We start from the raw sequence: 27306 nt of genomic DNA, 5'->3' as shown, positions 1-27306 counted from the left end.
CCCCTGCCCTATAAAATATTTGGTTGATGATATTGGAGTTCACAGTAGAGGACATTTTGTTAAATGTGAAATTTGAACCTCATAAGAGCCAATCAGATTTTGGAAGGTTAAAAAGGGGAAACAAAACGTGGTGGAAGGCATGGAGTTGCCAACTGAGGTTTTAAAATAATTTTGTCTTTACAAAGTATTAACAAATAGGAAAGGGGGAGTCGGGGGGAGGAAGGAATGACCATGGGACTGGCAGGTCAGAGACTCTGGTAGCCCCAGATCTGGCATATGATTGCTGTGTGACCCTGGGCAAGCCAGTTGCAGTCTCTGTACTTCAGTAGCCTCATCTGTAAAATGGGGTAAGATATTTGCTTGCCCTCTGTTAGATTGTGAGCCCTCTTTGAGACGGGGGCTGTGTTTGGTCTGATTATCTTGTAATCAACCCACAATCCTTGGCACATAGTTAATTCACCCCCTCCTCCCCAGATTAAATTTTGAGCCCCCCAAACCTATTTCTTGGCCAAACCTTGCCCTTGTCCTGTTTTAACCTTTGACTTCTTGCTCAAGTTTTTTGCAGTGTGTGGAACTCCTTTCCCCTGCAAATCTGTCATACCTCAGCCTTCTCCATCCTAACCCTAATCCTTCCGCAACTAATTACCTGCAACTTGCATTTTAACGGCCCTTCGGCTGCCTCATGCACTCCTGTATTTATGATGTCCAACGTCAACACCCATGAACAGTTGTACCTTGTGCATGTGTGTTTATAAGTATGTTTGAACATATATACTTGATATATGTATTGTGTATAACTATACACACACAATATATATATCATGTATACGTGTCCATTCAAATAAACATTCAACTTTATTTGGTCTAATGCAACTGCTTATGAAAATGTCTATGATTACCTCCCTCCATTTTAGTGAAAGCTCCTTGTGAGCGGGGAATTTGTACTTCTGTTGCATTTCCCGAGCCCTTAATACAGAGCTTTGTACTCGAGAGATTGATAACTACATCACAAATACTTAAAAAATACCATTAAAAAAACACATAATGATAATGTAACATGTCTGATCACTCTCAAAATGGCTTCCAACATTGTTTCCACTTTCCACTCCTTCGCATAACTCAAAGCGGGCCTGAAAATGAATGACCAAGGCAAATGATGATTAGAGCCTTCCTGGAGATTTAAAACATCCAAGAGTGGCTAGACATTTTGTAATCCTCTTGATAGTTTGTTAGAAATGATGACTGCGCATCTTGCCTTTATCTTTCCAAAAGGCTTTTTCTCTAAAATGCTTACTTGGTAACATGAAACAAAATGTCTTGGCTCTTCCTGGCATATTCTTAGAGGGGGGAAACACTTTGATATCTGCTAAAACGTAAATCTGTGCATTCTAATAGAACAGGGTAGGAGGGGTTGATAGTGAACAATGGTTGTCAGCAATCTTTCACAGAGAAAAATGAGCATCGGGGTGACTTAACAGGAGAGACATCGACTAAATGACTTTACCCTCTGATTCATGTGCCCTGTACCTACAGGAAAGTCACCAAATGTTCTTCATCCTTATATAGGAAATGGGTTTAAACTGCCCTAGGAGAGATTTAGGTGAGGCATAGGAATTTCTGACAAAAAGGATTTTTGACACTCGAATAGGTTTCTAATTTCTTTGCTGGGCATCTCAGATCTACTTTAAAGTAATCCTTCACCTTTTCAGGTTTAAATATATTCACGTCCAGGAGGAGGGGAATAGATAAACTGGCCACAAGTTCCCTTTAAGGACTAGCTTCTTCGATCCTTTGATAATAGGATACTGCAGAGTTGGACGTGTATTTGGCACTGATATTTCTGTAGCAGTCCCTGATCCCAAATTTACAGATCAGGAGAATCTTGGCTACAAGAGGAAGATGCTAGCATGAGAAAATTCTTGATGCTCTCTGTCCAACGACCTCTCATAACTCATCCTCGGAGAATCAGTGGGGCCCGGGCAGTGTACTCATATTTGCAGCTGTGAACAAATGCCTTCCTAGTCACCCTCCACCATGACCCTTTCACAGCTGTCAAAAGGGAACGTTCAGGAGCACACTTTATATCTTTTTTCTTCCCCTTTTAGCCACCTGCTACTCAGACTACAAAGGACAGCAGTTAACCTCGGGCTGGTGGATGGTGCATTCGCTATTGACGATGCATAAATAAATATTAGGAGAGGCTAGTGTGATGACACAGCGCAGCCAGGCATCATTCATCCCTCTCGCTGCCGATTCATAACCTCCTTTCTCCCGAGACGGAAGTGATCAGCTTGCCCCCGAAAGATTGGGCTAGAGTAGGGAAAAGCACAGACTATCTGTTCTTTCCCCCATATTCCAACCCCTCCGTGCCCTCTCTCAAATGATTTCCAATGAAACGCCAAACCACAGTCAAAAAATAGACACAGCCCAAAGTCAGTTCATTTCACAGCTCAAGGCATCCTCACTCTGCCCCAGAGGGAGCAAGAAAGACAGTCGACAGCTTTTTTGCATTTTGGAGAGGGAATACCTTGGCACAACCCAGAGGGAGTGCTCAGATTCCAGGAGGAGGTTTTCCCTCGACTGGAGGACACATGAATAACAGGATCATTGCTACAAAAAGCAGGTTAATTACTTACGGCAGGGTGTCCAGCACAGTAGGTGTAGCTGGCATGGGACTGGTAGTGCAAACTTGCTCTTGGAAAGGTGTACGTATTCCAAGCAGGTTGGCTGCTGTTCCACTGAGAGCTAAAGCCAGGGCTCATGGTCACTCTTGATTTACTGTTTTGGTACGTTCTCACTGTGGAGCTGGACTATCGAGAAGAAAGAAACGCAATGTAAAAATAGCTTTGGGCTTTACACAATCCAGCTATATTTAGCAACACACATTTACATGCTTCTATCACAGCACGGTATTCTGCTAACAAAGGGATATTTCCAGGACATTTCCCGGGAGCATGAAAGGCTGGTCCTACCAGGATAAAAGCGCATCCTCACTGTTGGAATTTAGCCTGGATTGCAAAGCACAAGGACTCACCGAAATTGATCTTATTGGGAACAGTTGCGTCAGATTGTGATGTTTAGCTCTAGCCTCCGTGAGTCGGATATGTGTTTTAAGGGATGAGGTTCAAGGTGGTGTTTCAATTACAGAAATAGTGTTACTTCACAGCATTCAATCCTGGAAATGCAGGGCTGTTTTCATTTGAATGTAATCACCTGGAAACAGAGTCCTGACTCCTTCAAATCTATCAAGGCACAGCTCTCCTCCTAGTCAAAGCCCTCCAGAAAACCCACATCTTCCGAGAGGCAATCCCCAATTAATTCCCAACACCCCAGGGTGTATCATCCCAATAGCCGATAAACAAAATACATGAAATCAATGTATTTATTGGCTTTGGGGATATATTGATTTATGTGCTTCATTTATTTCAATTTTCTATACACCGATCCTCATCTCCATTTTTCTTCCAGCTTCCACCGAATGAACAACAGAATTTAGATCTGGCTACCTCCTCCCTTGTCTGGAAGCCCAGTAAGAGCGAGGACTATGCCTCATATGCATATTTAGGAAAATATTTATTGTACTCTCCAAAACACCTATTTTAGGGCTTTGGACAAAAAGCCCACCCAAATACCACTGAATAAAGTAATGAAGGTGCTCTGTTCCAGAAAGACCTTCAAATTTCACAAGTCTATTTCTCTTCTACCCAAAGATGACCAAAAACTTGAAGGTGCCTCAGATAGACAATTCTCTATCCAGGTTTGTCCCCATATAAGCATGGGGTTTGAGGTCCAATTTTATTCAACCTCAATTTGGCATGACAGGGTTAAGAGCCACAGGTCAAGACCAAGCCGCTGCGGTATCATTTCAATCGGAGGCGGTGAGGACCACTTCAAAAGACGGGAGGCCGAGAGCCGTGGGGGCTGGAAAAGGTCACGGGCCTGGGGTGTGCCTCTAGGAAAATCCACACAACATGCAGAGATTGTCTCTATTTGTTGCTGAATTGTACTTCCCAATCGCTTAGTACAGTGCTCTGCACACCGTAAGCGCTCAGTAAACGTGACTGAACATCTCTGTGCTTCACATTCCTCTTCCAAACGAAACGGGATGACTGTCATTGAAAACATTTTGAACATATAAGAGCACTATGCAAAGTCAACACGTATCTCTTGATTGTTATATCGCACTCTCCCAAGTGCTTAGTACAGTGCTCTGCACACACTAAGTGCTCAATACGATTGACTGACTGATGGGGCTCAGGAGCCCAGGTGATTGCCAGCTGTGCCCAGAAGTTTAGGTGACTCGGCGCTACATCCCTTATTGAATCCCCAACTTTGCCTCAAATTTAGGGCAGTCTTGAAGACCCCTAGCATGGCAGGGGGATGGACTAATTCATCCCAGGGTTGGCAGAATCCTAAACACTCTCTGCTAATTAGACATGGGCTGAAATCAGAATTCAAGGTTCGCAATCAGAGCTGGAATTAGAGACATAGATAAAAAAACCATTCCTTTTAGTTCTCCCTAACAAATGATGATAAGTAACATTAGATGCCCCATGCAGATTTGGGTTCAAAATCTAATTTTCTACAGGAAAATTACTGTCAATAAATGTGTCAGGCTGATGTAAACATGGTCATTGTAAAATTCTGAGCCCACATCTTTTAAAATGAGGCTAAAAATGACAAGTGAACTTAAAGTTCATGGGGTAGAGGTAATCTAAAAATGGCAACCACACATACCCCCAAAATAATAACAAGTGCAAAATTCTAAGTTTCCTTTGGTAATGGAGGATAGGAATAATACAAATAATCAAAATGCAGAGACACTCCTCAAATCATTCAAGCAAAATGGCTTTCACATCAACAACCCCCAATTTTTTTCCTGAATAATAATTTCCACAGAGTAAGCATATTGACTCCAATCATCTGGGTGTTTTTTCACCATCATATAATCTTTTCTCAGTCCAAGATACGCTCCATCTTTTTGTTGAGTCCAGAATTCCAGTTGCTAACAAAAGGAAAGGCCCTTTTAACTTCTTCTCCCTGCATTTTTAAGACATCACTCTTCTTCGAGGGCTTCAGCTCTCAAAACACATGCATCATCTTGGCAAAGATCAAACGACAAGGCCAAAGGTTACGTCCAGATACTGTTGTAGCAATTCAGATGGGAAGAGTGCAAGATATTACAAGTTCCAGCCTGGGGAATATACGTCAATCCTTTGACAATAGTTTCCTAAATATGCATATCAGTACCTAGTATGTGTTTCTCGACATAGGTTCCATTCTGTAAATGAAGAGCAGTGTTTGAGAGTCTATCATGTACAGAGCTCTATACTCCACTCTGGTGGTTATACAGGAAGGAGAAAGTGCAGCTCCCATTTTTTTTTTGATGGTATTCGTTATGCACTATGTTCCGGGCACTTTTCTAAGCGCTGGGGTAGATACAAGGTAATGAGGTTGAACGCAGTCCATGTCCCACATTGGGTTCACAGTCTTAATCCCCATTTTACAGATGAGGTAACTGAGGCACAGAGAAGTTAAGTGACTTGCCCAAGGTCAAAGCAGACAAGTGGCAGAGCTGGGATTCGAATCCAGGTCCTTCTGACTCCCAGGCCTTCTCTCAAACCGCTAGGAAATGTTGTTTCTCATGCCCTCAAGAATCAATCGATCAATGTGGTTTAGTGGAAAGAGCCTGGGGTTGGGAGTCAGAGGGCATGGGTTCTAATTCCGCTTATGCCACTTGTCAGCTGTGTGACTTTGGGCAAGTCACTTTACTCCTCTGGGCCTCAGTTCCCTCATCTGTAAAATGGGGATGAAGTCTGTGAGCCCTACGTAGGGCACCCTAATTACCTCGTACTACCCCAGCGCTTGGAACAGTGCTTTGCACACAGTAAGCACTTAACAAATGCCATCATTATTATTGGGTGTTTACTGTGTGCAGAGTACTGTACTAAGCACTTTGGAGAGTACAACAGAATTGGTAGACAGGTTTCCTGCCATAGGTTTACGGTCTAGAGGGAGAGACAGATATTAATCTACATATAAATTACAGATCTGTACCTTGGTGCTCTGGGGCTGTGTCAGCTGAATACCAAGTGCCCAAGAAGTTTAAAGAGAATTGGAGGCTAGAGATGGAAAGATCCATACGTATCCATGCAGAAAAACACATCAAATCAAATTATCTGCACTGTAAACAATAAACATATCAAATGTGCTTGACTAATGGGAGGCAGCACGGGCTCGATGAGAGACCACGGGACAGGGAAACAGAATAACTGGCCTCTACACTCAGCTCTGAACTACTCTGTCACTTAACTTCTTTGGGCCTCAGGTTGTTCATCTCTAAAATGGGAATAAGATACCCGCTACCCATGTCAGAGTTTGAGTCTGATTTGATTATACTGTATCTACCTCTGCCTCGCCACCAAAAGCGGGGTTGAAACAGCCAAACGTAGGTGGCTGCTCAGGCTCAGGCTAAGCCATCGGGGTGGCTGGGGAGGGGTGTTTCTGATGGGAGATCCTCCTGCAGCCCCTTGGGTAAGGGGGGTTCAGCAAGGAGCGGGAAAAAAAGTTGGCTAATGGAGACAATGAAAATTCTGTGGCTCCCAAGACACCTGCCTGCTGGATTAAGGTGAGGCAGCAGGGTGTCAGCTTTTGGCCGTAGTCCCTCTGGCCATAAATGGAGCCTGCACTTAATTGCAGGCGCTTTAGAGAAAATGGCAGCCCACCTCCTCACCCAGAGGGAAAACAGCATGGCTTAGTGGATAGAGCATGGATCTGGTAGCCAGAAGGACCTGGGTTCTAATCCCGCCTCCGCCACATCCGTTGTGCGACCTTGGGCAAGTGACTTAGAAGCAGCGTGGCTTAGTGGAAAGAGCTCGGGCTTGGGAGTCAGAGGTCATGGGTTCTAATCCCGGCTCTGCCGCTTGTCAGTTGTGTGACCTTGGGCAAGTCACTTAACTTCTCTGTGCCTCAGTTCCCTCATCTGTAAAATGGGGATGAAGACTGTGAGACCTATGTGGGACAACCTGATTATTTTGTACCTACCCCCGCACTTAGAACTGTGCTTGGCACATAGTAAGCGCTTAACAAATACCAACATTATTATTATTATTATTCTCTGTGCCTGGTCCCTCATCTGCAAAATGGGGATTAAGAATGTGACCCCCCTGTAGGACAGGGACTGCTTCCAACTTGATTAGCTTTTATCTACCCCAGTGCTTAGAACAGTGTTTGGCACATAGTAAGTGCTCAACAAGTACCACAATTATTATAATTATATGACTAGTAGGCATAGGAAACTGCCACCAGGACTTGATACTAGCTCTAATTGATAATGATGATATTGGCATTTGTTAAGTGCTTACTATGTGCAAAGCACTGTTCTAAGCGCTGGGAAGGCTACAAGGTGATCAGGTTGTCCCACGTGAGGCTCACAGTCTTAATCCCCTTTTTGCAGATGGGGTAACTGAGGCCCAGAGAGGTTAAGTGACTTGCCCAAAGTCACACAGCTGACAAGTGGCTGAGCCAGGATTTGAACCCATGACCTCTGACTCCCAATAATAATAATAATAATAATAATGTTGGTATTTGTTAAGCGCTTACTATGTGCCAAGCACTGTTCTAAGCGCTGGGGTAGACACAGGGGAATCAGGTTGTCCCACGTGGGGCTCACAGTCTGCATCCCCATTTTACAGATGAGGTAACTGAGGCACCGAGAAGTTAAGTGACTTGCCCAAAGTCAAACAGCTGACAAGTGACCGAGCCAAGGATTCAAACCCATGACCTCTGACTCCAAAGCCCGTGCTCTTTCCACTGAGTCACGCTGCTTCTTGTGTAACACAATCCATTAATGTAATTCATTGTTTTGGGTGGCTTCTTGACCCCCAAAGTCTTTGTGTCTGGACATCCAAGTTCCCAATGGGAAATTCCACTGTCACCGTCATCAGAATGCCTGGCATATAATGACTGCTTAATATATGTCATAGTGGTTATCATAAACACCCATAGTCTAAGTAACAAAATATACAATTTTTCCCCTCTTACTCTCCCCCTTTCTGCCTCTCTCCCTCCAAACTTGCCCACTAAATAGGCAGAAAGCGCAGTCAGGGGCACGAACACCGACTTGCCCGTTTTCAATGCCATTTTCAAACTTTTCAGCAGTTAAATTATATATTTGAAGGAATCTGACACTCCATTAGGTATGAAGAGTTTATTCTGTGTTTATCATATAAAAAGGATATGGAGAACTTTTTGGTTAACAAACTCATGTCAACATGAAGTTCAAAGAGAGGCTAAATGACTTCCTGTGTGTGTTTATTTCCTGTACTGCCGATTAGGAAGTCCAAAAAGAACAGTTTCCACCCATCAGCTCTCAGCAACTCAATAGATTTTTCAAAGTACCCTCCCCACCCCCTACCCTAAGTAAAGGATTCCCGTGGTTTGATTTCTAAAGATTTAACTTACAACTAACCGAACACAGAGGCTGAATGAACACTAAAACCCACACCAAACCTCTCATTAGTCACTGTGTGAGACAAGTGGTTACTTTGTTCATTTACAAAAGCATTAGGGGAAGAAAAAAACTGCCCCTATAGTAAGAGAAGCTTCTTTCAAATAAATCTTTTTTTATGAATCTAAATCATGACACTCAAAAGGAAGGAGACTGCAGAAGGAAACGACAGGAAAATCTTGAATTCTTTTTTCTTCCCCCCGAGGAATAGAATATGTCTCCTTTTCTTTGACATATTACTTATCTTTTGTATCATTTCTCAAAGATGAATCTCTTTCTCTGCCCCAGCAGATTTGCTTCTCCATGGAAGACAAGGTGTTTTGTTACCGTTGTTGTTCCAAAGAGACCATGGTTGCCTTAATATGTTTTTTCTGGGCTCTTACTCTACAACCTGTAAAACTCCAGCATGTGAGCCAGGCTGCTCATTAAGACCCTTTTACAAATGATCCTGGAACATGGTCTAAAAATAAATACTGATTTTTTTTTTCCCCTCTCTGGAGAGAGAAAGGAGAAATGCTTAAAGTCACACCGTGTAAGGATAAAAAGAAATGTGAAAGTGTTTCCAACGGTAAAAGAGGACTGTGGGGTATTTCGGGGAAGGTCAGCCTGTGTATGAGGGGGTGAAGATTGCATTCTTCCATAACTCCTCAGTTCCTTCTTCTTGCATGAGCTAAAACAGCCAAATCAACTGCTGCACACTGATTCATCCACTAAAGCCTCTCCTACCTGAGCACCACAAAACAGAAACACAAAGACTATCCTCACTTGAAAGTTCAAATAGCTTAAATGGAAATGGTCTTTCTTCGTATCACGAGTCTTTCTCCAAAAACCTACTTGATTTTAGACTAGCTTTCAGGCCAGTAAAATCTACCTTCAACCTATCTGAGCATATGGCAGATTGAGCTTCAAGCTATGTAGTTCTTTATCGTTTACCCTCAACTGATTTTATATTGAGAAGGTCCAAAGACCCGCCTTGGGATGCTGGACATTTTGAAAAAAGATCCCCAAAGACCACTCTTACAACCCTGAATCTCCCAGTCTCCTGGTACATTTTTTCTCTCCCCTTAGATGAGGCAGGTTTCTGAAATGGATCCTCTACGTCCTGTTAAAAAAAAAAAAAAGGAAGGGGTGGAGGAGGCGAAAAGGAGAGAGAATTGTTTCCCAGAGGTTATTTTTAGCCTGATTGACTCGGAGAAATCATTTGACAACATCATCACTCTCCAAATGGATTTTTAAATATCATGTGCAATCTGACTGAACTCAGGGCTCAGACACTGCATTGTTTTTGAGCTGGGCAGCCATAAGCAACTTCCTCCGTCCTGCTGAAGGAGCTTTCTGCCTCCATCTTCAGGATTAAAAGTAAAATGACGAAGGAATCACTCTGTGTACTTGGGTGGGAAGCGGGCAGTTTATATGAACGGCACCATAATTTCCCTACTACAAATATTTATAACTGCCCAATGACATAGCTCTATAATGATAAAATTAATTGGATTCACTTCCAATTCTTTTCTTTTAACCCGTGACCTACAAGCATACTGACTAACTTTCAGTCTATCGTGAATTCACTTTAATGAACCCAACAATAATAAACGTTTTCTCAAGAACATTTTTGGAAGTGATTTATTCATATAGATTCTTCAGCTAAGTGGAACCAGATACACTATGACAAATTTTCAAATTAACAAATGCAATCTAGAGCCTCTGGAGGTTCATTAAGAAGTATGTTTACACTTTCTGAGGGCCAAATTAACTTCAAGCAACTGGAGGTCTCTCTCAGATCTAAGGTGAGACACTTCCATTAAGAAAACATATGTTACCTTAGACCTATCCATGGGTTCTTTAAAAAAAAAATAGTAGCTGAAGCACAGAAGAAGACTGAATAGCTGCTCGTCGTTTCCATTTTACAAACAGGCAGACAGACAACCTCAAATCACAGTTGCAGTTCAATGTACCTAGGATGGTACTCACAGTGTGAAAAGGTTATTATAATTAGTAGAGACAGACCCTGCCATCAAGGAGCTAGGGAGACAACACAAATAAATAAATCCAACTGTCAACAAATACTAATAAATTCCACCCAAACATAGTAACTCCATGTAAGGAGATGTGAAACCCTGAAAAACAAACCAGCCATTCTAGAGAAAGTCGTCGCCCAGAGCCTAAGTGTCCAAATTATTTTCCAAACTTTCTGAACATTAGAAAACATATGTTCCTCCTGAAGTTTCTCTTATTCAGGATGGGTGGGAGAGGAGTCAATGGGGAGGGATTTTAGACCTAACAGTGGATCCTGCAGTATTTGTGGGAGAGGATAGGGAGGGGAAGGGAGGGAGAGAATGGAGCAAGGAGGTAAGGAAAAGCACGCAATCTCCTAAAGTACCTTTGTTCACCGGCTTATACTAGCATTTTCGAGCTCTACTGCGCTGAATTATGGAAAGAGTCTGGGCCTGGGAGGACCTGGGTTCTAAATCCAGCCCCGCCACTTGCCTGCAGTGTTACCTTAACTTCTCTTTGTCTCAGTTTTGTCATCCCTAAAATAGGGATTTAATACCTGTTCTCCCTCCCCATTAGAGAAACTTACATTTTCTTTCATCTCACCTAGCTTGGCTTAACAAATAACAATTGGGAACATATCTACAACTCTGTTATAATGTACTCTCCCAAATGCTTAGTACACTGATCAGCACACCGTAAGTGCTCAATAAATATGATTGACAATTATCATCATTATTAGACCGTGAAATCTGTTTTTTTAAAAAATTTTTTTCTACCTGTGGAGAAGTTTCTCATGAAAGCAGATATTGAAACTTAATTCAAGGCCAAAGATGCTGAATTTCAATCTAAGTCTTGCAAATTAGTCAGTGGATAGATGCCTCAGACTGGAAAACAATTAGGGCAGGCAGGAACCAGGCATGTAAAAATTTCAGTAAAGAAATTGGAAATACGACCTTTAGCACTCATCTGTACTTCATTAGGTTACCAATCTGATGTATCTTTGTTCTGGCATTTGAAAGTGTCAGAAGCAAAAAATTGTGGGCTAGTAATTTTTTTTTTAAATCTGGGCTTCAAGAGTTTTCTCCTGAATCTTTTGAGCACTTGATGGGAAAAAAAAAATACTTCTTATTGAACTAGCATCTGGTTCATTTTCTTCAACACTTCTTTACTTGGGTTTAAAATCATAAATTGGGTTTTGTTCCACCTGTCTAGTCTATAATCTTCACAGTTATATCCTGAGATAACAAATCTCCACTGAGAATCAAAAAAAAAGTCGGAGTGTTATGAATACCAATTTTTGACCAAGATGTGTCATGTAAGACAATCACTTGGAGCAAGTCAGTGTTAGGGACTACAATCTAGAAGAACAAATTATTCTTCTTTATAATGAACATCAGAAAATGCGAAGGGTGAAAAGCAAAAGGGGAAAAGATGAGATGGGCAAACAAGGGAAACTGCTTTAAGGGACACAGCAGAACCCATTGACCTACTTGCCTAGATGACCAAAGGAGAATAACCAAAATGACCTGGAAAATACCCTTGAGGAATTTTTCAAGGGCATTTTGTATGACAAGCTCTTCCTTCCTTATTTCTGTCCTTCACCTGGCACTCCAAACATTCTCACATAAAAATGTGTGGGTTTAAAAAAGAAAACCACAGAGAAAATCTAGACATCCCAATCTATGGAATTTCCCTTTGTCCCCTTCCTGATAGAAGAGTAGTAATAAGTGGACTTCTTCAGATTACCTGCAGTGACCCCAAAATCAGAGGGATGCAGTGTAATGATTATTTAAAGCAATTTATTCTTACATGTAATATTTTCTATTATTTAAAAAAGTGAATATCCAATTACCTTCCCCACCATTTATCCCATCTTTCTGAAATATAAGGATTTGTCTTCCACAGCAGCCAGCATCATAAGTAAATGGCATGAGCTAACTTGCCTACATTTAGTTATCATAAGAATCATTCCAGTGCACCAAATTCAGAGAAAGACTTCTCAGGAGCGGAAAACACTACAAAATTAGTACTGTATTACCATGCTGCTTCCTGAAGGGGACAATATCAAGAATGGTCTTCTGTCTGTAAATAGATTTGGCTCTAGTGTCAATAACAAGCTAATATTAATAACAGTTATTCAACAATCACTGAGGACAGACAGATATGGTCCTTACTCTTCCAGAGTTCACATCCCAACAGCTTGCTGCGTGGAAAGCGAAATAAGCCCTGACTATGAAAGAATTTCAATATGGATGGAAAATACAGCTCCACCCTACCTTTTCAGAAGCAAGTTCCCTATACCCCAGCAAATGTGAGAATGCTGCGGATCAGGCGATCAATCAATTGTATTTATTGAGCACTTACAGTGTATGGAGCACTGTACTAAGTGCTTGGGAGAGTACAATATAACAGAGTTGTTAAGTACGTTTCCTGCCCACGATGAGCTGACGGTCTAAAGGGCCACAGACGCAAATGTAAATATATAAATTATGGATATGTACGTGAGTGTTGTAGGGCTGAGGTAGAGGTGAATAAAGAGTGCAAATTTAAGTGGAAGATTAAAAAAAATGTTTGCAACTTCAGGGGACGCACACCTCAATTTTGCACCCAAGACAAATGTGTGTCTATGCGACCACACTCTCTCTGCCCGTCTCTCTCTCTCTCTCACACACACACACACACTGAATTTTCTGCCCTTCCCAGTTTGGCCGAGGGTTCTCCAGGAATAGAGGGAGATGGCACTGGGTCACCCAGTGGTCCAGCAATTGTGGTTCTCTCCTGCAAGGCCTGGAAGATGGTTTCTGAGGATACCAGGCTGAAGTGTCCCAGGCTGTCCATCTGAACCAAAGCTTTAACAATAATAATAATAAGAAGAAGGATAATAGTGATGGTGGTATTTGTTAAGTGCTCACTATATGTCAAGCACTAAGCACTGGGGTAAATACAAGATAACCAAGTCCCACATGGGGCTCACAATCTAACAAATCCTATTAAAAAAAAATGAGGGAAACATTTAATCCCCATTTTGCATATAAGGGAACTGAGGCACAGAGGAGTGATATACCCAGCTCATGCTGTAGGTGTAACAGTGGCACAGAGAGGCAGAGCTGGAATTAGAACCCAGGACCTCTGAGCCCCAAGCCTGTGCTCCTTCCATTAGACCACACTGCTTTCTTGCAGAGGCCTCAGTGCCAAGGTTGCACGGGTTGGGTTCAGTAGCCAGTGCAAGCTGGGACTTTCCCAAAGTCTGAGAGATAGGTGAGGTTGGGGCCCAGAGACCTTCCTTTCTTCTTTTTTTCCCCACTCAAAGGGAGGGAGACAAGTCTTAGTGCAGGACTGTGTAGAAAGGATGCAGAAAAAGGCTGGTGTCCTCTCCCACCTCTAAGAACCCCAGATTCTCCTCCCTTGCCAGTATCACAGATATCTGCAAGGCAATTGGATTCTGTCTACTTTTCTCATTATACCTGCACTGGGCTTCCAAAACAGTTCATGATTTCAGTCCCTACCCAGAATTGGTGGGAAATCTCTGGATGAAGAAACTCCAAGGCAGATTTCAAATCAACTCTGCCTAGGCGACATTTGGCTAACAATTTTTCCCTTGCTAAATTATGAGAAGTTGAAGATAGCCTCCTGTAAAAAGTCCAGCGGATACTAATCGATCATATTTATTGAATGCTACTCTCAGCAGAGCACTGTTCTTAGGGCTTGGGAGAGAACAATATAACAGAGCTGGTATAGTAAATTCCCTGCCCACATTGAGTTTATAGTCCATAGGGGGAGACAGACATTAATATAAATAAATAAATCATGGATATGTACGTAAGTGCTGTGGGGTGGAGGGAGGGGTGAATAAATGGTGCAAATCCAAATGCAGGGGTGACACGGAAGGGAGTGGGAGAAGAGGAAATGAAGGCTCAGTTGAGGAAGACTTCTTGGAGGAGATGTGCTCTTAAAGTAAAATTACCCCAGTAAATCAAAAGACAGTTTAATCTGAAAACTTGAATTATTTTTGGAACACTAGAAATGTTACATACATGCTGTTCTTCAAGATACTCCTATTTTGCTTTTAGGTAAATAGAAGATGCTGGAAAAGAAAAAGTCCATATCCCATCCATTTAGAGATATATGGAAAACAGATGTTTTGCCCACACAAAAGAATTTATCCCTCTACAGATGTTGCAGAGGAAGGTCCTGTTGCTGTTGAGGATGCATTATGAAATTATAACTATTTTAATCCTTAAAGTCTTTCCTACCCATTGCCAACCATAATATTTTCCAGAATTCACGACTACAAGATAGCAGATGGTACGGAGATAAATTACAGAAAATTGTTAAGATGCTGCATGAAGAATACGGAAGAGTATTCTCACAAGATTAATATTGGAGGGAGAGAGAAATGAAGACTCACGGGCAGGAGGAAAAAAAGGTATATGTGAAGGTGAGATTCCAATAAACAGGAAAATCAAAGGGACTCAAAAAATCTAAGAAACACATCTGAGAGCGCCAATGAAATTCTGAGTGGCTTCAGGAAGTACGGAACCCACCTGTCTTTGGCACCTTTCCACCTGCAAAGGAAACCGTTTCCAAGGAAAGACGATCGCCTCAGGGCTTCAGTCTCCGGTTCCCACCAGGGATCTTCGAACTCCACTAGAGTGTAGGCCATGACCCACACTGCATTCCAATGTGTGGGTAGGTACATTAGTATGTTTCCATAATACATTATTCCATGTGCTGTGTAGGCAGACACACAGAAACACGGTGTATGGATAAAATGGCTCGTGGGACACATTTACTCTGGGTCCCGGACAGATTGTATCAGGAGGTGTAATAAACCAGAACGGCACAGAGTAAGGAGGTTAGAAAGATGAAAGAGAGGGGCCGGGAATGCCCAAGGGGAAAAGACAATGTTTCCGAGGGTGACCCGGAAAGAGGTCAGTACACAATGGGAGAAGGTGGTAGAGCCCATCCGAGTGGCAAGGGTGAGGTACTGGGTGAGAGGCCGGAGTCCAGAAGGGGTGTCGAGAGAAAACATGGGGCTCAGTGGGAAAGACTAGAGTGAGAGAAGCCACGTTCTGACAAGAAGACAATGAGACAAGCCAGGCCCTACAAACGCAGAGACCGAATTAAACAGCGTGTCCTAGTGGATAGTGGATATTAAGCACAGGGGTAGATACAAGCTAATCAAGTTGGGCACAGTCGAAGTTCCACAGCAGACAAGTGGCGGAGTTGGGATTAGAAACCAGTCCTTCGGACTCCCAGGTCCCAGCAGCACACTTGTCTGCTGTGTGATGTTGGGCAAGTCACTTCACTTCTCTGTGCCTCAGTTACCTCATCTGTAAAATGGGGATTAGGGCTGTGGGTCCCATGGGGAACATGGACTGTGTCCAACCTGATTAGTTTGTATCTACCCCCATGCTTAATACGGTGCCTGGCACAAAGTGCTTAAATACCATAAAAAATACATCCAAAAGATCAAGCGATCAGTGGTATTTATTGAGCTTTTACTATGTGTACTAAGTGCTTGGAAGAGTACAACGGAGTTCGTAGACACGATCCCCGCCCACAAGGAATTTATATTATACAGGGGAATCTAAAGGATGCCTCACTGAACCTCGATGAAATGTCATCCAAAGAAGTTTAACATGAGATTCATTCCCATGCTCTAGTGTGTAAGTTTATACACATGCATGTACTATATATATAGCAATATTTGATTTACATCACTTATATAATAATAATAATGTTGGTATTTGTTAAGCGCCTACTATGTGCCGAGCACTGTTCTAAGCGCTGGGGTAGACACAGGGAAATCAGGTTGTCCCACGTGGGGCTCACAGTGTTAATCCCCATTTTACAGATGAGGTCACTGAGGCACCGAGAAGTTAAGTGACTTGCCCAAAGTCACACAGCTGACAAGTGGCCAAGCCGGGATTCGAACCCATGACCTCTGACTCCAAAGCCCGGGCTCTTTCCACTGAGCCATGCTGCTTCTCTGTGTGTGTGTGTTATATGTGTGATATACATATAGGATATATTCAGTTTATAGGTCAGCACGTTAAATAACAGGCAGTACTTATTTGGTAATGGATTGCTGTTGACTGAGCTGCTTTGGCTCATGTTAAATCCCGACTTGTCGAGAAATCTTCATGATGCTTCTCTGTTTAGTGGTGCTGACTGCCTACTCCGCTTCTGGTTAACTCGCTTGTAGCTGATCATGTAGCTGTCTCGGGAACTCAAATGGGAAAGAAACGGTATCAGTTAATCCAGAAGGAAAGGCCCGGAAAGGCGGAACTGCTCCGGGCCCTCACCTTCCTTCAGCAAGGCCGTGGAGAGAGGAGTGTGTTTGTCCGGCAAGCTGGCCCAGCGCTGCCGGAGCAGAACCTTTGTGGTGGGGAAGGGGCCGGGCGGTGTCTCGGCTCCAGCTGTGCTCAAGTTACAAGCAGTGCTGAGTTCCAAATCACAGCACCTCCTAAGGGTGAACATCAAAACGGAGACCCCACCAGGCTTCGCTAAACAAACACAGAGGGCATCTGACCCATGAATTACAAGACAACACTATGGCTATTAGCAAGAAATCAAGCCAGGACCGCTACAGCAGTGAAGCAGCCGGTGAGAAAACAGGTAATGTCGACAAAGCGGCTCAAGCAACAGTCCACACTCAGCACTCCACGCATACGCCCTTAGCCCCCGCAAATGGAAGCTACCGCCTGCCTCCTTTCAGTCCGAAGTGCAAAACACTGATATCCCAAGCGAATCGGATGCCCCTTGCAGAGGAGAGGCTGTGAGAGGACCTCCAAAACCCCGACTGCTAGCCCACCGGCCTCTCGGAGGTCTCTCCCAGGCCCGCGGAGGAGATGGTGACAGCCGGCAGATGGTGGCCCACCCACCCCCCGCGGGCCCCCGCCGCTAGCGTCGGAGAGGAGGCCCGTGCCTGACAAGGCCCAAGGGGCGGGTTAGAGGGAGATCAGAGAATTCAGGGCTGGAACCAGGGAAGGTTACTGCGCAAAGGCATCCCGAAATGCACAGCAAATTGTTCCCTCCCAATGGAAAGCCTCAGTCAAACTAATTGCAGAAACCCCAAGTCTTGCACTCCAATTAAATATTCATAGAACTGCATTTATATGCTGCATTTAGAAGTTAAGAGCCTCTAAAACCCGTCTGCTTTCCCAGTAGTCAGCTAATCCATTAGAAACGTGATATCCACTCTAACCCACGGTAACAGAGCGCCGGTCGGGGCGACCGCCCGAGCCCAGGAGCCCGTTCGAGGCCTTCGGCCAGGGGCTTGTAGGGGCCCAGTTGTTCCAGCCATGCCTTGTTGTCGGCATGCTCTGCGGCAGCAGGCTGGGGAACAGGGAAGAATAAAGCCAGGAGAGAAGACAAGGGGCCACGGCAAATGAAATCTGGGGCTTCCTTAACAGAGGATGGGAGCAAATTCAGATTTGGCACTACCCTGTGAGCCGAGTAAAGAAAATACAATTTGGGCCCTAATACTAAAGGAGTTTAAATACATTTTGAATGTGTGCAAGCATAGACAAAGAAGAGTGGCACATAAAGAAGCTAGTGGCAAGTAAAAAGGTCTAATAGACAAATGCCAAGAATAATTTATTTTCTTTTTCAAACAGAGAACTTGGGAATTCTTTTTTTTTTTAAAACACTACTGTTGAGCAACTATTTAAAAACTTTATCGTGGAGCCAAGCCATATTCATTTTAAACTGATTTTTTTTAACTAATATTGCTCAATGGAGAAGGCAGCGTGGCCTAGGGGAAAAGGCCAAACACTAGGAATCAGGAGATCCAGGTTCTAATCCCAGTTCTGCCATTGGCGTGCTATGTGATCTTGGGTAAATTACTTAACCTCTCTGGTTTTCAGTTTCCTTATTGGTAGAATAGGATAAGAAATCTGCTCCCCCTTCCTCATAGATTGTAAGTCCTGTGATAGACAGGGACTATGTCCAATCATATTCTCTTGTTTTGACCATAGAATTAGGATGAAATAAATGTTTGGTACAATCACTGATACCTCAGGCTTGAAGACGACGCTATTGTGATTTCGTTCATGAATGCTGATGCTTCAATAGACTGTGTCGATCACGAGAATTGTTGTACCCCATGTGTCCAAAAAGATATTTTGTTTATTAATAATAATAATAATAATAATGACGTTGGTATTTGTTAAGCGCTATGTCCCGAGCAATGTTCTAAGTGCTGGGGTAGATACAGGGTAATCAGGTTGTCCCATGTGAGGCTCACACAGTCTTAATCCCCATTTTACAGATGAGTTAACTGAGGCACAGAAAAGTTAAACGACTTGCCCACAGTCACACAGCTGACAAGTGGCAGAGCCGGGATTCAAACCCATGACCACTGAGCCATGCTGTTTCCCTTAATTTACAGTGTCCAGTAGGGTTTTTCAAGTTCTCTTTTGGTATTTACCTGAAACCTCTGCTTGAGGAGGGCCAACCTTTTCCTGATTAATCCATGTCAACAGTTCATGGCTGGGGTGTGTTGTGTGAGGGAGTACTTCACGGTGCCTTTAAAAAGTCTGTGTTCCCCTCCCTGCTTCAGCTATACCCATTTACAGCACTCCTCAGATCGCAAATCCTTGGGTATCTATTCTCCGCACATCCTCCCCAGTAAAGCTTGTGTTAAGATGAGTACCATCTCAGTAATAGTGGACTGACTGCATTCCACAACCTCAGTGATGGTGGGTCAGTCTTGCCATTTGATCTTAAGAAAAGCTGATGAAATTGCTCAAGAAGTCAAAGGTGATTTCTGCATTAGGTCAAGTCCTTGCAGTCATAAGCAAGGTTGACAAGCAGCGTGGCCTACTGGAAAAAGCACGAGCTTGGGAGTCAGTGGACATGAGTTCTAATCCCTGCTCCATCACTCGCCCGCTGTGACACCTTGGGCAAATCCTTTAACTTTCCTGGGTCTCAGTTTCCTCAACTGTCAAATGGAGATTCAATACCCGTTCTCTCTTCTACTTCAACTCCGAGCCCCACATGGGACAGGGACTCTGCCCAACATAATTAACCCTCATTCATTCATTCATATTTATTGAGCGCTTACTGTGTGCAAAGCACTTTATTAAGAGCATGGAAGAGCGTGTAAAATATAACAGTAAACAGACACATTCCCCGTTCACAATGAGTTTACGGTAGAGGATGAGAAACATTAATATAAATAAATTACAAATATGTATATAAGTGCTTTTGGGCTGGGAGAGGGGATAAAGGGAGCAAGTCAGGGCAACACAGAAGAGAGTGGAAGAAGAGGAAAGGAAGGCTAAATCAGGGAAGGCCTCTTGGAGGAGATGTTGTGCCTTCAATAAGGCTTCGAAGGTGGGGAGAGTAATTGTCTGTCGGATATGAGGAGGGATGGCGTTCCAGGCCAGAGGCAGGACTTGGGTGAGAGGTCAGTGGTGATTTAAACGAGGGCGAGAGATGGTGAGAAGGTCAGCATTAGAGGAGTGAAATGCGAGGGCTGGGTTGTAGTAGGAAAGTAGCGAGGTGAGATAGGAGGGGGCAAGTGATTAAATGCTTTAAAGCAGGGGGTAAAGAGTTTCTGCTTGACACAGAGGAGGACGGGCAACCACTGGAGGTTCTTGAGGAGTGGGGAAATGTAGCCTGAATGTTTCTGTAGAAAAATTATCTGGGCAGCAGAGTGAAGTATGGATTGGAGTGGAGAGAGGCAGGGAGGACTGAGAAGAGGCTGAAACAGTAATGAAGGCGGGATAGGTAAGTGCTTGGATTAATGCGGTAGCAGTTTGGAAGGAGAGCAAAGGGTAGATTTTAGCAATGTTGTGAAGGTCAAAACTACATGATTTAATGATGGATCAAATAGTGGGTTGAATGAGAGAGAGGAGTTAAGGATAACCCCAAGGTTATGGGCTTGTGAGACAGTGAGGATGATGGTACCATCAACGGTGATGGGAAAGTCAGGGTTTGGAAAGATAAGAAGCTCTGTTTTAGACATGTTAATGTTGGTATTTGTTAAGCGCTTACTATGTGCGGAGTACTGTTCTAAGCGCTGGGGTAGATACAGGGTCATCAGGTTGTCCCACGAGAGGCTCACAGTCTTCATCCCCATTTTACAGATGAGGTAACTGAGGCATGGAGAAGTTAAGTGACTTGCCCACAGTCACACAGCTGACAAGTGGCAGAGCTGGGATTCGAACCCATGACCTCTGGCTCCCAAGCCCGTGCTCTTTCCACTGAGCCACGCTGCTTCTCTGTTAAGTTTGAGGTGGCAGAATCACTGGAAAGAGCCCGGGCTTGGGAGTTAGAGGTCGTGGGCTCTAATCCCGGCTCCACCACTTGCCAGCTGTGTGACTCTGGGCAAGTCACTTTACTTCTCTGTGCCTCAGTTACCTCCTCTGTCAAATGGGGATTAAAACTGTAAGCTCCACGTGGGACAACCTGATCACCTTGTATCCCCCGGTGCTTAGAACAGTGCTTTGCACATAGTAAGCGCTTAACAAATACCACAATTTATTTCATTTATTTTGTCCAAGTAGAGATGTCTTGAAGGCAGGAGGAAATGCAAGACTGCAGAGAGGAAGAGAGATCGGAGTAGAGTTATAGATTTGGGAATCATCCTAAATCTCAACCGAGCACTAAGCGCTACAGTATTCTGCAGGCTCTAAGGGCCCAATAAATGTCGCTGATTGGAAATTCAGAATGGGCGGTCTCCATACAGCCCCAAAAAGCACAAAGGCAGTATCTTTGATTGTCAAAGACTCTATTCTTCGCATTTACTGCTTCTTGAAGGTATTTCCTTTGCTTTGGAACCTGGTTTTTCATCTTTTGGAAAATCCCTCCTTCCTCCCTCCAATGAAAAGAAAGTGACTAGACATAGCATTGCTTAGGTTACAAACTGCCTATTTTAAACCAGACAGCTGGAAGGCTTGATGGAAAAAGTTCTTCATAATATTTATCTATCCTTTGAATCCTATATTATTTATTCAGTTTAAGTTGACCATGGCACACATAAGATACACATGTTGGTTCATTTATTATTTACCTGACATGTTATTAACGGCCCTTGCTGGAAACTAGACTTACAGCATGGTCTAGTAATAAAAACCTTGGACTTGGTTTCAGGAGATTTAGGGACTCTAAATTCCAGTTCTGTCGCTAGCTTGCTCTCCACCCAATCCTCCATAATTCCTGCTCATTCTGACTCGCATTACCTACGCCCACCCCGTGATTAATATGCACCACCCCCTTCCCTGGCAGAATCAGCGACAGTCACGGACAGAAAGTAAAAGTATATGAGCTGGTCAGGTTGGGAAAGAGTCATCTGAGAACAGTAAGTAGAATTCAATCGTGTCTATTACCAGAAAATGTCCAAGTTCGGGCTTCCCACAAATAGAACCAATTCTACCACTTGTCACAAGCCCAATAGGCATTTAACCTATAGATTCCCCCTCAGTCCCAGTTTCACCCCTCAAGTTAGGCGGAGATCACGGGGAGAAGAGAGGGCACTGCAGAGCTCCCGTGCCACCCACGTCTGCCACCTCGTGCCCACGCTCTGCCCTCCCGCCTAGTTTTGTGAAGCCTGGTAAAGCCACAGTGAAAACAAATTAGCTGCGCAACACGACTAATAATAATAGTGAAATTTGTTTAGTGCTTACTTTGGTGTTCAGAGCTGGGCTAGATACAATCATATGAGACAAAGTCCTTGTCCCACATGAGGCTTAGAGTCTAAGGGGGAGGATGGTCAGGTATTTAATCTCCATTTGACAGAGGAGGAAAGAGGTAGGGAATAATCAAGTGTTTCGTCCAGGGTCCCACAGCAGGTAAGTGACTGAGTCAAAGCCTAGTGCTTAGAACAGTGCTCGGCCCAGAGTAAGCGCTTAACAAACACCATCATTATTAATATTAAAACCCAGGTCTCCTGACCTCCAGTTCTGTGTGTTCTTTTCCCCCAAGGCATGCTCTTTGCTTTCCCATAGCCTAGAGTGGTTGTAAAATTACACAGAGCCAGGTTTCCCCAATCTCTGTGGTATCTCTCACCAGCTGCCCATAATCAGACCCCAACATTCCCCCAAAACTGCACCGCCTCAGCCTAACTCAGAAACCACTAATCACTGTGACCTGGAATCCCACCCCCTCCTACCCCTTGCCGGCACCTTACCTCAATTACCTCTACTCTGAACTCGACCCTAATTAGTTGCATTTATTGAGTGCTTACCGAGCAGACAGCACTGTACTAAGCGATTGAGAGAGCAAAATAAGCACTTCAGAGAGTACAACACAGGAGGGAACGCTGTCCACCCATGGACTGAAGGCCAATTTGGTACTAATAATAATTAGGGTATTCATTTAAGTGCTTACTATGTGCCAAGCACTGTCACTACTCCAGATCCCTGTACCTTCCCTGCAGCTTTGCCCCTAGCCAGAAGGCAGACACTATGTGAAAAATGTATCAGCCATGCTTCTGTCCCAGGAGAAAAAAGAAAGGGGAGGAGCGTGGCTCAGTGGAAAGAACACGGGCTTGAGAGTCAGAGGTCATGGGTTCTAATCCCCCTTCTCCCACTTGTCAGCTGTGTGACTTTGGGACTTCTCTGTGTCTCAGTTACCTCCTCTGTAAAATGGGGATTAAGACTGTGAGTCCCACGTGGGACAACCTCATTACCTTGTATTCCCCCCTGGCCACCCCAGCCCCTGAGTGCTTAGAACAGTGCTTGGCACATAGTAAGAGCTTAACAAATACATTATTGTATGCGTTTCATATCCAAAGAATAATAATTTCAAGGCTTGAAAAATTGCCAACCAACCTTCTCTCTCTCTCTTTGATGGCCCGACATTGGGCAGGGATTGTCTCTATCTGTTGCCAAATTGTACATTCCAAGCACTTAGTACAGTGCTCTGCACATACTAAGTGCTCAATAAATACTATTGAATGAATGATGGTGGCTTCATCCCTGAAAGAGCTACTCCCAACTGCGGGAAGGCAGACAGGGGTTAGGAGAACCTCTTCCTGACCGGCCCCTTCTGCCCCGTGGTTTCCCTAAAGGGAATCAGCAGAGGGGAGGGGGAGGTTCGGTAGCAGAGGGAGGACTGAGGTGCAGATGGAAGAGCTGGGTGTGGCCTAGAGGGGCCACGCTGCATTTGTTAAGCGCTTACTATGTACTAGGCGCTGTTCTAAGCGCTGGGGTAGATACAAGCTAATCAAGCTGGACACAGACACTGTCCCACATGGGGCTCCCAATCTCAATCCCCATTTTACAGATGAGGGAACGGAGGCTCAGAGAAATGAGGGGACTTGCCCAAGGCCACACAGCAGACAAGTGGCGGAATCAGGATTAGAACCCATGACCTTCTGACACCCAGGCTCATACTCCATCCACAAGGCCACACTGCATACCCACTGCAGGGATTTGCTGCCATTTGATAAAGTAGCCAGGATGAAATGTTATCAACCACCCGTCTCACAGGCATGCATGTTTTACACATAAAAACAAATAAAAACTCTGAAGTTTCACTATCATAATTATTAGTACTAGTATTGCAGAGCTGATATGGCTTCGCTGTGACTTTATCAGACATAGCAAAACTAGGAAGAGGGCAGAGTGTGGGCTCAGGATGGCACAGCTGCCTGCAGTGCCCTCTGTTCTCTCCGTGAGTGGTTCTATTTACACATAAAACATTCATGCCCATGAGATTGGTGGTTGATAATATCTATATTATATATGTAAATATATACATATTTTATACTATATGATATAGTCTACTATGTACTCTTTCATAGAATTAAGTTTATATCACTGTCTCTCTCCCCCATAGTCTGTACGCTCCTTACAGTCAGGGAATGCAGTATGGTGTAGTAAGATAGACCATGGGCCTGGGAATCAGAAGGTCAAGGGTCCTAATCCTGGATCTGCCACTTGACTGCTGTGTGACCCTGGGCAAGTCACTTCACTTCTCTGTACCTCAGTTACCTTATCTCTAAAAGGGGGATTGAGACTGTGAGCCCAATATAGGACACAGACTGTGTCCGATTTGATTTGCTTGTATCCACTCCAGTTTTTAGTACAGTGCCTGGCACACAGTAAGTGCTTAATAAATACCATCCTCATTATTATTATTATTACCTACTCTGTTATAGTCACCCAAACTTTTATATATACGCATGTTTTTAATAGGGGCAGCAAGAGGACTCAAAAATTTGATTTGCCATGCCGCCTTCAGTAATATCCAGAAAAGGTTGGCAGAATCAATCAATGGTAATTGAGCACTTACTGTGTGCAGATCTCCGTACTAAACACTTGGGAAAGTACAACAGAGTTGGTAGACCCATTCCCATCCCACAAGGAGTTCACAGTCCAGATGGAGAGACAGACACTGATATAAATCACAGATATGTACATAAGTGCTGAGGGTGGGGTAAATATCCAATGCTTAAAAGGCAGAGATCTAAATGCATAGACGACATAGAAGGGAGAGGGAGTAGAGACAAAGAGGGCTTAATCGGGTAAATGTCGTGGAGGAGATGTGATTTTAAGAAAGCTTTGAAAGTGGGGAGAATGGTGGTCTGTAGAATACGAAGTAGGAAGGGAGTTCCAGGTCAGAGGGAGGATGTGGGAAAGGGAGTGGTGGTGAGATGGAGTGCTGGAAGGAGTGAAATGTCTGGGCAGGGCTGGGCTGGGCTGGGCTGTTGTAGGAAATCAGTGAGGCACGGTAGGAGGGGGCAAGCCGACTGAGTACTCTAAAGCCACTGAATAGGAGTGCGTGATGCAGAGGTGGATGGGCAACCACTGAAAGTTCTTGAGGAATGCGGACCAAGTGCTTTTTCAGAAAAATGATCTGGGGAGCAGAAATGAAAATATTAACCTAAATTTTCTAAAGGTATATTCAGACTGCCTCAGGCCAAGTCCTGCCTCCTTGTGGCTTCAACTAGATCTCAAGAGGGGGAACCAACAGAGATACTGCTTTTCCAGTCCCTAGTCTTTTACTCACTCTTACTCTACCTATTCCCCGATCTATTTTTCTACTTTTTGCTACTACAGGCTCTCCCCTTCCATACGCAGCACATGCTTATCCCAGTAAGCTCCTTATGGGCAAGGAATGTGTCACTATTGTTATATTCCACTCTTTCAAGTGCTTAGTACAGTGCTCTGCACACAGTAAGCACTCAATAAATACAACTGATTGAATGAAAGGTGGCCTTATTCCTCCCCTCCTCACTCCCCTTTTTTGTCCCCTCAGCACACCCTTCTGCTCCATACTGGCCCCACTGGCCCCTCGGATTTCCCACCCGGCAGTTCCCTACTGCCATTAACCTACCTAGTTAGTTAGTCCTAGTTAGTTAGAGAAGCAGCATGGCTCAGTGGAAAGATTCCGGGCTTAGTAGTCAGAGGTCATGGGTTCGAATCCCAGATCTGCCATTTGTCAGCTGTGTGACTGTGGGCAAGTCATTTCACTTCTCTGTGCCTCAGTTCCCTCATCTGGAAAATGGGGATGAAGACTGTGAGCCTCACGTGGGACAATCTGATTACCCTGTATCTACCCCAGTGCTTAGAACAGTGCTCTGCACATAGTAAGCGCTTAACAAATACCAACATTATTATTAGTCCTGCACCCTTGACATAGCTCAGTTTGGTGATCTCATGCTCTGGCACCTGAAATTCGCTATGTTGCAAAGTTTTGCTTCCACTCCCTAATCTCAAGAATGCTTTCTGGATTGGATGGTGGTACAGGCTAGCAAGAAGGAGAAGGTATGCTTTGGTTTGGGTTGGCAGTAGGCTTCCCCATACTCTCCATTCCCTTATTCTAGTAAAGATGGTCAATTCCTGTTCTAAATTTACCTAATGCATCAGCTAGATCGAAAGCTCCTTGTGAGCAAGGAGCATGTCTTCTATTATACTCTCCCAAGCACTTAATTTAGTGCTCTGCAGAAAGTAGGTGTTTAATAAATTCTGTTGATTGCTATCTTTTCCAATTTCTAACTTCTTCATATTTTTTGCCCTGATTCATATAAACTTGCTCAGTCTAATTTATTTGGAAAATTGACATTTAAATCCAGTAAATTTTGTCTACACACCTATGTCTGTGGATGGGTTTGTGCATCTTTTCTTCTTTCCACCATAAAATTCCGTTATACTGTAAGCTCCTCGAGGACCTGGACCATGTCTCATTATATAGAGAGCTTTCTTTTTCTTTCTGTAGGGCTGTTACAATCTTCCCAAAGTGTCTTCTCCAATATTGTTGTCTCATCTGTGACTTGCAAACTAAGCTTAGCTTTTTTTCCCCCACAACTGCCCGCCTTTATGCCGCATTTGAAGTTTTGCTTCTCTGTGTCTTTACAGTGTTCCTTCTGTGCACCTTTTCCATGATTAACCAGTTCTCAGTAATCTCAGAGAACTTGCTATTGTCCATTCTGCTCATGTCATGCCTAATAGAAGTGGGAAGTGATGATGAAAATGTTATAAGCACTGCACTGATGCTGGTGGCTTTATTACATTCCAAGACCTACTTTGATAATGTGCATCCATTGTTGGTAATAATAATTATGGTATTTATTAAGCACTGACCTTGTGCCAAGCACTGTTCTAAGCACTGGGGTAGATACAAGTAAATCAGGTTGGACACAGTCCCTGTTCCACATGGGACTCACACTCTTATCCCCCTTTTACAGAGGAGGTAACTGAGGCACAGAGAGGTTAAATGACTTGTCCAACGTCACACAGAAGACATGTGGCAGGATTAGAACCCAAGTCGTCCTGACCTCCCAGACCCATGCTCTATCCGTTAACCCATGCTGCTGACTGTGTCTCAATTAATAATAATAATTATGA

The 27306-nt window shown here is 43.8% G+C and overlaps 1 protein-coding gene across 2 annotated transcripts in view; it reads right to left on the bottom strand.

The window, feature by feature from the left end:
- RBMS3 (RNA binding motif single stranded interacting protein 3) overlaps positions 1 to 27306 on the bottom strand; it is a 1099136-nt gene that overhangs the window by 715684 nt on the left and 356146 nt on the right. For both annotated transcript variants that reach the window (XM_029070947.1, XM_007671050.4), the window contains one exon: positions 2637 to 2810. In XM_029070947.1, coding sequence (XP_028926780.1) covers positions 2637 to 2810 — 174 coding nt within the window. The remainder of the gene's footprint in view (positions 1 to 2636; positions 2811 to 27306) is intronic.

This window comes from Ornithorhynchus anatinus, chromosome 8 (genome assembly GCF_004115215.2).
Source record: "Ornithorhynchus anatinus isolate Pmale09 chromosome 8, mOrnAna1.pri.v4, whole genome shotgun sequence".
Classification (NCBI taxonomy): domain Eukaryota; kingdom Metazoa; phylum Chordata; class Mammalia; order Monotremata; family Ornithorhynchidae; genus Ornithorhynchus; species Ornithorhynchus anatinus.
The sequence above is the reverse complement of the archived record's forward strand: the minus strand, read 5'-3'. Positions and strand labels throughout refer to the sequence as shown.